The 12,202-nt window shown below is 48.2% G+C and overlaps 1 protein-coding gene across 1 annotated transcript in view; it reads left to right on the forward strand.

The window, feature by feature from the left end:
- myo10 (myosin X) overlaps positions 1-12,202 on the forward strand; it is an 87,955-nt gene that overhangs the window by 17,708 nt on the left and 58,045 nt on the right. The window contains exon 2 of the mRNA XM_079751162.1: positions 7,579-7,677. Coding sequence (XP_079607288.1) covers positions 7,579-7,677 — 99 coding nt within the window. The remainder of the gene's footprint in view (positions 1-7,578; positions 7,678-12,202) is intronic.

The following is a 12,202-nucleotide window of genomic DNA, read 5'->3' on the forward strand; positions in this document are numbered from 1 at the left end:
CTCCTCGACCGGGGCTGGAATGTGTTGATGGACTACTGTCGTGTGAACTACAGCTGCTCGGCCTTTTACTCCGTCCCATGATGCATTGCTTGAGTTATTGGTTCTGTCTCCACTGAGGACCGGAGCCCAATATCTCATCTTTTATTGGATGTCTGCTCGGGTTTCATTTGGAAGCAGTCGTTGTTTCCGAATGTTCCGAACAATGTGTTTATTATAAATCTGAAGTACTTTAGCATTATTGCATTCAGTAATTCTTAAAAACACATCAATGAAGCTTGAGTTTATTGTTGCATGTAAAGAAAATCATTTTGTTTGTTATTGATATCGATTACATCGATTGACTTAATGACTTTTTGGAGGTATTTACATTCCTGTTGGTCTTCTATTCTGCTGATTATAATACTGTAACTGACGTTACAGTATTATGTTTCCCCCTCTGAGGTGAAAAGCTTTCATTTCCATGCTGTAATCTGGGTTGAATATGTCTCTCACAAAACATAGTCCACAGGGTTACAGAGCACTAACGTGACACAACAACATGGATCACTGTGATTGGCTGCTTCTGGGAGCCGATGATGTCGTGTCCTGCCGGTGTGATGCTGGCCTGAGCTAATCTGGGGGTTGGGTTGAGATGTGAGATGTGAGGTGGCTGTAACTGGTGGTGATATGAGAGACATGGATTTCTTTCGATGGGCATTATCTTTGGTATATTCCATTGAGGTCCATTGAGGACAAGCTCCCAGAATAGAAAATAGGAAAGCGTTGTTTAAGTGCTAGTGACATCATCGCTATTCCACACATCTGTTCTTGACCAATGAGATTATTCTGTGAAAACCTGACCAGGTCCTTCTATCGGGGGGTCCGGTCCCCCACTTGAAAACCACCAATCCTTCTACAAGCCTAGTCTGTCAGATGACCTCCTCGTTCACGAAACACACCAGAACCAGTGTCTTCTGAACTGGTCGTCCACCGAGTCCTAGTTCCACACTGGTTTAGAGTTTCTGCGGCGCTGAAGGGAGATGTTAAGTGTTTTTGTTGAAGTCGATCCCTTACCGCTCTGACAGACGTGAGTCACACGTCTGTCCTCTCTCTCTTTTAGGGAAAGACTGACATGTGGTGTGACAGTGTTGAGAGTTCACTCAACGCGGTATCTAACCGGTTGTTAAGGGGTATAATGGTCTGGGGGCTAGAGGAACGTAGGCTGGAGTGTCAGACAGCAGGAGAACATCTGGAGTGTCGGCGTAGAATGTTGAACCAAACGACACGCCCAGAACACACAATGTGTTGGTGTGTTATGAGGACGTGGTTTTATGTTTGGGAACCGCAGAGCTTTTAAAGGAGTTGTTTATTTGTGAACATATCATTTGGATACTCTGTGAGAGACAGTCCGAGAGGCTGTTTGTCCTCAGTCTGTCTAACTTCATGCAGTGTGTCATTGTGTTTGTGCACATTTGAAGCAGCTTCATAATAACCTTTGTGTGCAAGTATGTTCCTTGTTTGTGTATCACAAGGCTAATTACAGCAGGTACTCAGCCATTTTTATCCAAACAACTATCAGCAAAATCCTTTCTGATTGGTTCCAAAAGTAGAGCCTAATCCTCTGATTGGTCGATACCACATGCTGGGAAAGAGTTCAAGGTCTGCTTTTATACCTGAATCGTCAAACACTTCCTGGTTTCTCTGTCTCATTTGTGAACAATTATTCACAAATAACCCCCCGGTCCTGGTTTCTATTGTGTCTGAACTCTGAACCCTGGTAGGTACGGGTCAAAGGTCGTCAGCCCTTAAAGGCACACATTCTTTTCAAATTCTTCTTTACAAATGAGTCTGGAGGCAGCTGTGGATCCCCCAGGTCCTGACGGTGGTAAACCAACCCATAAACTCTCCAAACCAAACCCTTAAACCAGTAATCAGCCCTCATCAGAGATTACCAGGCGTCAGGATCTGTTTAGACTGTCTCCACTCTGGCAGGGCGGAACAGCGTCAGACAAACTTGCCGTTTGGAAGAATGACGTTTGGGTTAACGTTTAGGGCAACCCTTTTTTCCTTGCAGAATCCTTGATTTCTATTGGCTGGAGGAATGATACATTCAAATTCAAAAACACCCAAACAAACACTAAAGTAGTTTAGTTTCCAGGCTCTTATCTGCGGTGAACCGCGGCGGATAAAGAGCAGTTCCCTGTAAAGGTTACTCATTAACCTGTTGGCCCAACTCAGTTGGCAGGGGGCCGTGGGGCGACACAGAGAACAGGACTGGAGCTCTTTGTGTGCCGGCCGTCTCTGTAGAACCTTACAATGGGAGATCTCTGCAGAACCACAAAGACGGTCCAGCAGGGAGACCTACTCATCTCCCTGCTTGGACCTCCTCTCTGTGGTTCTGCAGAGTTCTGTGAAAGTTGTCTTTGTGTAGTCAAAATGTTGTGCGAGGCTGCCATCGAAGAAAAAAACACATTTGCCTTGGGCCAGGAAGTGTTCTCGTTAATGACATTACAGTTGCATAATCTGAGCCTGGAAAAGGATAGGGTCGTGGTTAGGGTGTGTGACTCCCAGACGAAAGGTTCTGGGTTCAAAACCCCAATGACGCAACAGCCTGACCTAGTGCAAGTTCTCCTAACCCCTACCTTCTCCTTAATGACATGCATCTGAATTCACTCTCAATGACTCAATAGTAACAGCGATTAACTCTGTAGAAAGCACCTTTGTCTGCGCTCTCTCTCTGATTCTCTCTGCCTGTCTCTCTTGCTCTCTGTCTGTCTCTCTGTCTCTCTCTCTCTCTCCCTGTCTCTTTCTCTCTCTCTCCCCCTCCATTCCTCTCACTCCCCCTCCCGCCACACTCACCCCCCTGGGATCAGAGAGTGGCAGCATGGTTAGGAGGAGCTTACACAAACAAACAGACCATAATGTGTTCCACACGGCCGGTCAGGAGGAACTCCATGTGATGCAGAGAGAAGCCGTTTGCCTCTGAAGGTGTTGAGGAGATGATGTCTGTAGCAGATGGTCGAAATGGCCTTCAACACTTTAGTATGTGTAGATCAAAACTGTGGGTCTGGGCTTAAAGGTTGTAAAGTTTGGCTTTTCATTTTAAGTTTATGATGAAGACGGTTAAATGTAGCAGTAGAGTTTATGTTGTAGGTTGAAGGTATTGGATTTGAAAGATGGTTTGATTTATATGTTGTATTAGCCAGGGTCGATGATGTGATGTGTGGTTTTACACCAAGTTGATGGTTTTTAAACTGAACCAGCGGCAGGGAGAGGTGACAGAATTAAGAGACGGGGGTTTTGGGGATTTGGATTTCCATTCACTCAAACAGATTGTATTATGGGATGTAAATCAGAGTCTTCACTATACTTTTAGACACATGGCCCATTGTGCACTGGAAGTTATTACGCAGCATACAGACACAGTGACATGGGGAGACCATACAAGTCTCGGCATTGTGTTTGATTTGGTCTCACATTGAGCTACAAATCCTGCTAGGAACTAAACTAATATGTCATGTTTCAGATCCCAATCAAGCAAATGCAAACGCAAGCTAGCTCTCATAGCACTAATCTGCAAACTATCTAATGCATCATATCCGATATACTGTTAATATGCTCTCTTGTGCTAATCTGATAGCTAGTGCTTATCAGAAAGCTAGCTAGCACTAATCTGGAAACTAGTTAGGCATCATATCCTATCTGTTGTTAATGTGCTATCTTGTGCTAATCTGATAGCTAGCCATCATATGCTAGCTTGCACTAATCTGCAAGAACCAGGAAGAATATTTCTGGGCAGATTCCATAGCAGCAGTTGTGTTAGGACACACACACACACACACACACACACACACACACACACACACACACACACACACACACACACACACACACACACACACACACACACACACACACACACACACACACACACACACACACGGCCCAGAGTACAGCGCTGTGCTTTGTTAGCCTGGAGGAAGTGGTGTCTGTCGGAGGGACAGCTGCTCGTTCTTGGACTGAGCGCGTTCAGTGCACACCCGCCCGTACCCCAGAAGCCCTCGATGCAGGCGTCAGGAACATGTGAGGAACACGTTAGGGTTGGAGTTTATGAACACAACATACCGGACACATGCCTAGTCGGGGAGAGGGGATGTGTTCAGTCAGTGTTGGAATCACTTGGTTTCCTTAAGAATGGGATGTCTGAATGAAGAAGGAGGGACTGGCAGAGAGACACTGGGTAAACTGAGAAAGGGACCAGACTGATAGAGAGGTGGACAGGGGGACGGTGGGCCTCTTATTGCACCGGCATATTGCCATTGTGGGAACAGGAGAGTTCAGACCTCTCGGTGTCTTTCTCCTTCTCCTTCTGTCTCTCTCCCTCTCTCGGTCTCTCTCACTCACTCAGATGTGAACCATGTGACTGTATTGAAATGAGTGGTTTGTTTGAGGTGTGGTATTATGAGGTGTGTGTGTTGGGGGATTCTGGCTGGAGGCATGGTGGGGGGGGGGGGGAGGAAGGAGAAGTGGAGGTGAGTGAGGGGAGATGAGGAGGAGGGTGAGGAGATGAGGTTTAGATGGGTGAGAGAGATGGAGGAGGGGATTATGGGGGGGGGAGAGGAGAACAATAAGAGAGTGTGCTCTCTGTTCTGGGGAGGGAGGGGGGTGGAGGGCGTGACGGCACACGTTACCCACAAAGCAGACCCATGGGGTGAGGGGTGAGGGACTGAAAGACCCTGTGAAGTGTGCCTATACAAGCTCCCGGGGCCCCACTGCAGAACAGAGGAGCAGGAGGAGGATCCAGGCTTATGTATGGTTCACTCCTCTCTGCTCTGGGGGAGGAGGTGGACCAACACACACCTCCCTGCTAGTGAAGGAAGGAGGAGGTGCAGAGAGGAGGTGGAGGTGAGGAAGAGGAGGAGGGGAGGTGAAGGATGAGGAGAGAGAACTTGGTGGAGGAGGTGGAGAGGGGGTGGAGGGTGGAGGCGGTTCCTCTGGGTGAACGTCTTTCTCTGTGACAGCTTTCTCCTGGATGTCTACAGGCCGCTAGCCGCTAAAGCTAAATGCTGCACTCCTAACTTCAAAGTAAATATCTGTGGGGTCCACCTCCATGCCCACCTAACCGTCCTGCGAGTGGATGAGTGGTCAGCGCTTCTTCTGTCGTTATTAGTGACAAGTTATTTTAGATTTTAGAGCCTTTTAGAGCTTCATTTTAGATTTCCCTTTCCTGGTTAAATAGCTCAAACTAATACAGAAATCCAGGTTCACTGAAGTTGTCTGTCCAACTCCTCTTGTTTCTAACAGGTTCTAAAAGGTTACAGCTGTGGTTGGATCAAGGAAGAGATCAAAAGGTAGATCAAAGGAGATCAAGGACTTTTTTTTAATATTCCAAAACGATTACTTTTCCGTTTTTGTCAATGAGAAAGAAAGTGGGGGAGGAAGAGAGAGAGGGAGGGAGTAGGGGTGATCAAAAGATTAGTCTAGTATGTGTTTCCTGTGCTCGTCAGATACTCCCCCCCCAGGTAACCCCCCCCCCCCCCCCCCTTCAGAAGGCTCTTAGGGGTTTAGAAAACAATATCCAGATCCATCCACTGCTGACTCTGCAACTCCCATTAAGGTGTGTGTGTGTGTGTGTGTGTGTGTGTGTGTGTGTGTGTGTGTGTGTGTGTGTGTGTGTGTGTGTGTGTGTGTGTGTGTGTGTGTGTGTGTGTGTGTGTGTGTGTGTGAGAAAGACGAGTGAGAGGTATGCCCCCTGTCTAACCTCCCCCCCGGCCCACACTAATCCCTCCCCTGCTCTCCCCTTTATCTCCCCTACATTAGTCAGACCGCTGCGACTGGGTAAGAAGTAGGCCATGGGGGGGATGGGGGGGGGGTCAAAGGTCATTCCAGTGCCCTAGTCGAGCACGTTGATGAAGGGGTGGTGGTGGTCAACAACACGAAGGATACCCTTCAGTTAGCTGTTTCCATTAGCATTAGCCCGTCATGCTAATGAACCCGGGCACATGTGGCTGAGCGCTTAGCGAGCGGGAGGCCCCTGAGAGGGGCCCCTCTGTGGTCGGCCGTGGAGCTGGCTAACGTTTCAGCTTGGGTATAAGTACCGAGCGTCCTGAACATCCTCAGAACGAAGGACAGACTTGAAGGCCTTCCGTGAGCCTGTTGCTGTTGGCGGCTGCGCTCCATACTGATCCTGCGCTGAATTGAAGAGCTCCTCTGTAGCCTCAAGTAAAGTAAAAGAAAACAGACAGAACAACTGAACAGAAGGAGTCTTGTTTAAGCTTCGTTCCTAAATGTGGGAAGTAAGTTGACTCCGATCATGCTTACCACGGATGGTAGATTTAGGCCATACTAGGGAGGAAAACTACGATCAGGCTAACTAGCGTTAGCATTCTAACTATCCTAACTAGCGTTACTAGCCAACTCGAGGCTATCTACGGCTGGGCTAAGTACAGAGGCAACCGATAAGCAGGCTATTCTACAGGGGCTAATTAACATCTGACTAGCTCAGCCCACTTTAGCCTGATTAAATATGAATTATCCAGCAGCATGTTGTTGGATGACTGTAGCTGCGTCCAGTAAGCCGTAAAAGCTGTTGGCAGTAAAACATGGCTTCCTACAAGGTCTCTCCCAGTTCTCCACGGCTAACCACACTCGCTAAAAAGCCTCAATAAACATCGGTCTTCACTAGCCACTTGAGAAGCTAAAGCACCGCCGCAGGTAGCCTCCTGTGGAACCCGACACCGCAATATAGTTCCCAGGTTGCTAACCCCCCCTCTGGCAGCTGTGACCCAATTGGCTGGTGAAGAAGGTCAATGCCACGGTGACCCCATGGCAACATCGGAGCGGAAGTCATGGTAACGGTGATTTTAAAGTAATTACATGGCGGTCAATGTGAAGATGGACCGAGGGGTGAATCTGAGGTGTCGTGGGTTCATAGCGGAACGTTGTGAAACCTTGAAGGATTCAGGAGCACTATGGTTTTATGGTGGGTGTGAAAAGTCCAACCGCTGAGATTCCTTCATCATGCCATCTAACATTGTCAAATAGTTAGTAGAGTTTTATTTGTGCTCTTGAAATCCAAGACAAAGTGTCTGTGTGTCTGAAAGTGACAAAAAAAGTGTTCAAAAAACGTTGTTTACAAATAACGAAGTTCTAAGGTCTGTTGTATTACTCTGTGTTAACATGTAGGAATGAATAAAGCTCATTGCAATCCTTCCTCTCTTTTTTCTTGGTGATACATTTATGACTGTGCTGCCCTCGCACTGCGATCTCGGACAGAACTACACAGCTAGATAACCACCCTTCAAATCCAAGAGGCTTGACTTTTTGTATGACGTTTACTAAAGTCTTCATGGGATTTGGACAGTTATGTTCTAAAACCACAAGACAATACAGAAACATGAAACAACAACAGCACAAAAACGTGTGACGGTACTGAATCATGCCTGAGACGTGGTTCTGTTGTGTGAAGATGTTCTGTGTTGTGGCTCTGATCAGTAACGTGTGGTTCTGGTGTGTGAAGCTGTCTTTATTGTGTTTCTGGTGAAGATGTTCTCTGTGGTTGTTCTGTTCAGTAACGTGTGGTTCTAACTCTGCTTCCAGGGAGCCCGGGTGTGGCTGAAGGAAGATGACCAGTACCTGCCCAGCACGGTGTCCACCTGCTCCGGAGGCGTGGTCGTCATCGTCAGCGACTATGGCCAGGTAAGACGCTCTACAAACAGAGAGATACCACACGGGCTGCAGGTACGAGCAGGTAGAAACCAGCTGGACTGGAGCAGATCAGATATCTGGTTCTGCTTACAAAACATGGTGGTTGTGTCCACCAACCGGTGGTCTATCATATGAAAACACAGGAAACCAGGACAACAATTACATTCAGGGCATTTAGCAGACACTTTTATCCATAGCGACTTACAATTTTTACAAAACTTACAAATGAACAAATAGTACATTTGTCAGAAGAAAGAGAAACAACAATATATCGCTGTTGGTACAGTAAGGATGTTCATAGAACCGAGTGGCAAGTCACTAGGTTAACCCATTCCCCGTACACAACAAAGATAACTGGGATAAGATGCTACACAATGCTAAGTACTATTTTTTAAGTGCCAGGACGTACAACATACAATAAGTGTGTAAGAGGGGTGTGGGGGTAAGGGGGGCCGCTATGCGGAGTCTAGGCGAACTCTGAGCAAGTGAGTCTCCCTGGAAGAAGAGATCTTGAATCTCAATGGGATCTCCCTGGCTAAATTGAGGATAAATAAAAAAAAAGAAATAAGGCCCTGTCCACACGGAGACGATTTTTTGGTGAAACCGCAAGTCTTGTGCGTTTCGGCCGACCATCCAGACGGAGCCGGCGAATCCAGTGCCCAAAACCGCACATTTCTGAAACCACCCTTGGAGGTGGTTTCAAATCTACCTGGACCTTTGCGGTTTCGTGTAAGGATTCGTGTGGACGCCTGTAACACAAACGATGACGTCATTAGCCCCCCACCAGCTGGGGGACGTCAGAGTTGCGTTGAATTTTTTATTTATTATTTTATTTGCATTCTTTTTGTAGCTTTAAATAAAGCCCCTTGATGAATTTAATTACTAACCGTACATTAAAAGGTATTAATGCTCAATTTAAAAGGTTGAATCTCCTCATGACTGAATGTTTGTATACAGCGTGCAGGCTGTATGCGTGCAGGCTTGATGCGCTTCACTTTTTTCTGTGGAGAACCAGCGCATTGAATATTTACTACAGCGTTTCTATAGCTCGATGCGGTTTCGCAATGACTCCGTCTTTACGGAGATATTCCTGAACTGCGTAAAACGAAACCGGATTGTATTCACCAGTTTCGGCTCCGTGTGGACAGGGCCTAAGAACGTATGATGGTGGATCACCCTCCCAGTCCAACCAGTGGCCTGTACCAACTGGTAGACCGACCCCCATGCTTCATCCATGGGTGGACCCTCCCAGGTGTGATCTCTCTCTAGGGGTAGCTCTTTGAGAAACGGCTAATGGCTAATTAACATGACACCTGGTGCTACAACAGGGGCTCTATAACCACCGGCTAATTCATCCATACAGTTCATCAAAGCCCTGCAGAGAGGGAGGATGAGGGAGGGTGTGAATAAGCACCTTGCTAGCAGCATGTCTCCAACATCAAACCACCAGAGATCACAGGCAGCGCTACAGAGGCTAACGGGGCGCAGGGAGGCGTCAACACACACACGTTAGCGCGGCTAACGGCGGGGAACGACGACAGATTAGCCCAGGATATACAGGACCGCGTGACGGCCTGGTCCTCTTTGAACCTCCTCTGGCCCGCTGTGAACCTCTGATTTGAGGTTTGAGGCGTGTCGTGGGAGGGAGGAGGGTGTGACGATGCAGGTTGTTCCCATGATGCGTTGCGTTGCTCAAAAGAACCTCACCACCACCACCACCGCCTGTGGGGGTTGAGGTTTGTCTTTGAAAGCAGGAGGTGATAAAGCCACTGACGCCATTGATAGGCACAGACTGGTTAATAACTGCTGACATGTTGTGTTTGATCATACAAAGGATGAACTTAACCTTTAATCAAACACTCATGGTGTCAAACTCTCACCACACCCTTTACACGCCTGAACTGAATTACAGACCAAACAAGGGTTGAGTGATTTGTGTCCATTTACAAACCCCCTCACCAGGACCTCTTATGTGGCGTTAGCTTAGCAAAGGTTATCTTAGCATAGGTAGCGTAAGCGTAGCATATGGAGGCTCTGACCGAATTAGAGAGTTGTTCTGCCTCAATGGGACCCCCGCTGTGGGCTTAGGGTCATGTTGAGGGGGGGTCACTATTGTCCAGAAGATTTACGGACGGATTAAGACATCCTCATCCCTAAACTCTTCCCTGCATGCTTTGAAACCCACAAAGATCTCTCCCCTGAAGAGACGCTTTGAACACAGGGACAAGGATATGTCCACAATAAATACATGGAAAGAACATGGAAAACATACATTATCACATATAGTCACTTTAAAAACACAGTATTACTGTATTCTGTATTCGCTGTCCAACCCCTGCCTGCTCCTTAATGACCTGTCTCCGAACTGTCTAACCCCTACCTGCTCCTTAATGACCTGTCTCTGTACTGTCTATCCCCTACCTTAATGACCTGTCTCTGTACTGTCTAACCCCTACCTGCTCCTTAATGACCTGTCTCTGTACTGTCTAACCCCTACCTGCTCCTTAATGACCTGTCTCTGTACTGTCTAACCCCTAACTGCTCCTTAATGAACTGTCTCTGTACTGTCTATCCCCTACCTTAATGACCTGTCTCTGTACTGTCTATCCCCTACCTTAATGACCTGTCTCTGTACTGTCTATCCCCTACCTTAATGACCTGTCTCTGTACTGTCTATCCCCTACCTGCTCCTTAATGACCTGTCTCTGTACTGTCTAACCCCTACCTGCTCCTTAATGACCTGTCTCTGTACTGTCTAACCCCTACCTGCTCCTTAATGACCTGTCTCTGTACTGTCTATCCCCTACCTGCTCCTTAATGACCTGTCGATGTACTGTCTAACCCCTACCTGCTCCTTAATGACCTGTCTTTGTACTGTCTAACCCCTACCTGCTCCTTAATGACCTGTCTCTGTACTGTCTAACCCCTACCTGCTCCTTAATGACCTGTCGATGTACTGTCTAACCCCTACCTGCTCCTTAATGACCTGTCTCTGTACTGTCTAACCCCTACCTGCTCCTTAATGACCTGTCGATGTACTGTCTAACCCCTACCTGCTCCTTAATGACCTGTCTTTGTACTGTCTAACCCCTACCTGCTCCTTAATGACCTGTCTCTGTACTGTCTAACCCCTACCTGCTCCTTAATGACCTGTCTCTGTACTGTCTAACCCCTACCTGCTCCTTAATGACCTGTCTCTGTACTGTCTAACCCCTACCTGCTCCTTAATGACCTGTCTCTGTACTGTCTAACCCCTACCGGCTGTGTCTCTGTATTCACTGAACGATGCTTTAGCTACGAGCTGCTGTTATCCTCAGGGTTGAATGGTTCTGAACGGTGTCTTTGTTTGCCGTGTGGGCGGTGTGTGTGTTTGCGTTTGTTGTTGTGTTGTTCGTGGTCAGCTGGCGTGTCGGCGACTGTTGATCCCGCAGCAGGAGGAGGTGTTGAATGTCAACTCCGGCACGCGGTGCCACCCCCCCCCCCCCCCCATTTGTAAACAAACACTAGCTGGCGTTAGCGTCGGCGGCGCAGACAGTGCTTTGTTCTTCTGACTGGAAATGAGGACAGCCGGGGGTCAGAGGTCAAACTGTTTTTCAGCAGTGCCAGAGGAAGTGTGTGTGTGTGTGTGTGTGTGTGTGTGTAACAGGACACTCAACACCTGCTCAGTGTCCACGCTGGGCTGCTGTTCTGCAGCTTGTCGAATTCTGGACTTCTGCTACCGCTGTTCAGTCATTCAACAACACTAAAGATGCATGTCATTAGGAAGCAGGTAGGGGTTGGACAGTATAAAGACATCTCATTGTCTCTGCAAGTCTGACTCTCTACCGGTCTCTCCGGTCTCTCCTGGTCTCTCTGGTCCCTCCACTTCTCTCTGCTCTCTCCTGGTCTCCCCAGTCTCTCCTCTTCTCTCCTGGTCTCTCTGGTCCCTCCACTTCTCTCTGCTCTCTCCTGGTCTCCCCAGTCTCTCCTCTTCTCTCCTGGTCTCTCTGGTCCCTCCACTTCTCTCTGCTCTCTCCTGGTCTCCCCAGTCTCTCCTCTTCTCTCCTGGTCTCTCTGGTCCCTCCACTTCTCTCTGCTCTCTCCTGGTCTCCCCAGTCTCTCCTCTTCTCTCCTGGTCTCTCTGGTCCCTCCTCTTCTCTCTGGTCTCTCCTATTCTCTCTGGCCTCTCCTGGTCTCTCCGGCCTCTCCTGGTCTCTCTGGTCCCTCCACTTCTCTCTGCTCTCTCCTGGTCTCCCCAGTCCCTCCTCTTCTCTCTGGTCTCTCCTATTCTCTCTGGCCTCTCCTGGTCTCTCCGGCCTCTCCTGGTCTCAATGTTCTCTCTGATATCTCCTGTCTCTCTCTGCTCTCGGGGACCGGGGTAGTTATTTGTCTCCAGAACAACAGATGCAGAGCGGAGATCAGGAGACCTCTGCATCCCATTATCAGATCCCCTGGTGTGTGTGTGTGTGTGTGTGTGTGTGTGTGTGTGTGTGTGTGTTGTCTCTCTATCTGCCTGAGGCCATGTTCACACCTGGCA

Source organism: Pollachius pollachius, assembly GCF_949987615.1.
Source record: "Pollachius pollachius genome assembly, chromosome: 14".
NCBI classification, from domain to species: Eukaryota; Metazoa; Chordata; class Actinopteri; order Gadiformes; family Gadidae; genus Pollachius; species Pollachius pollachius.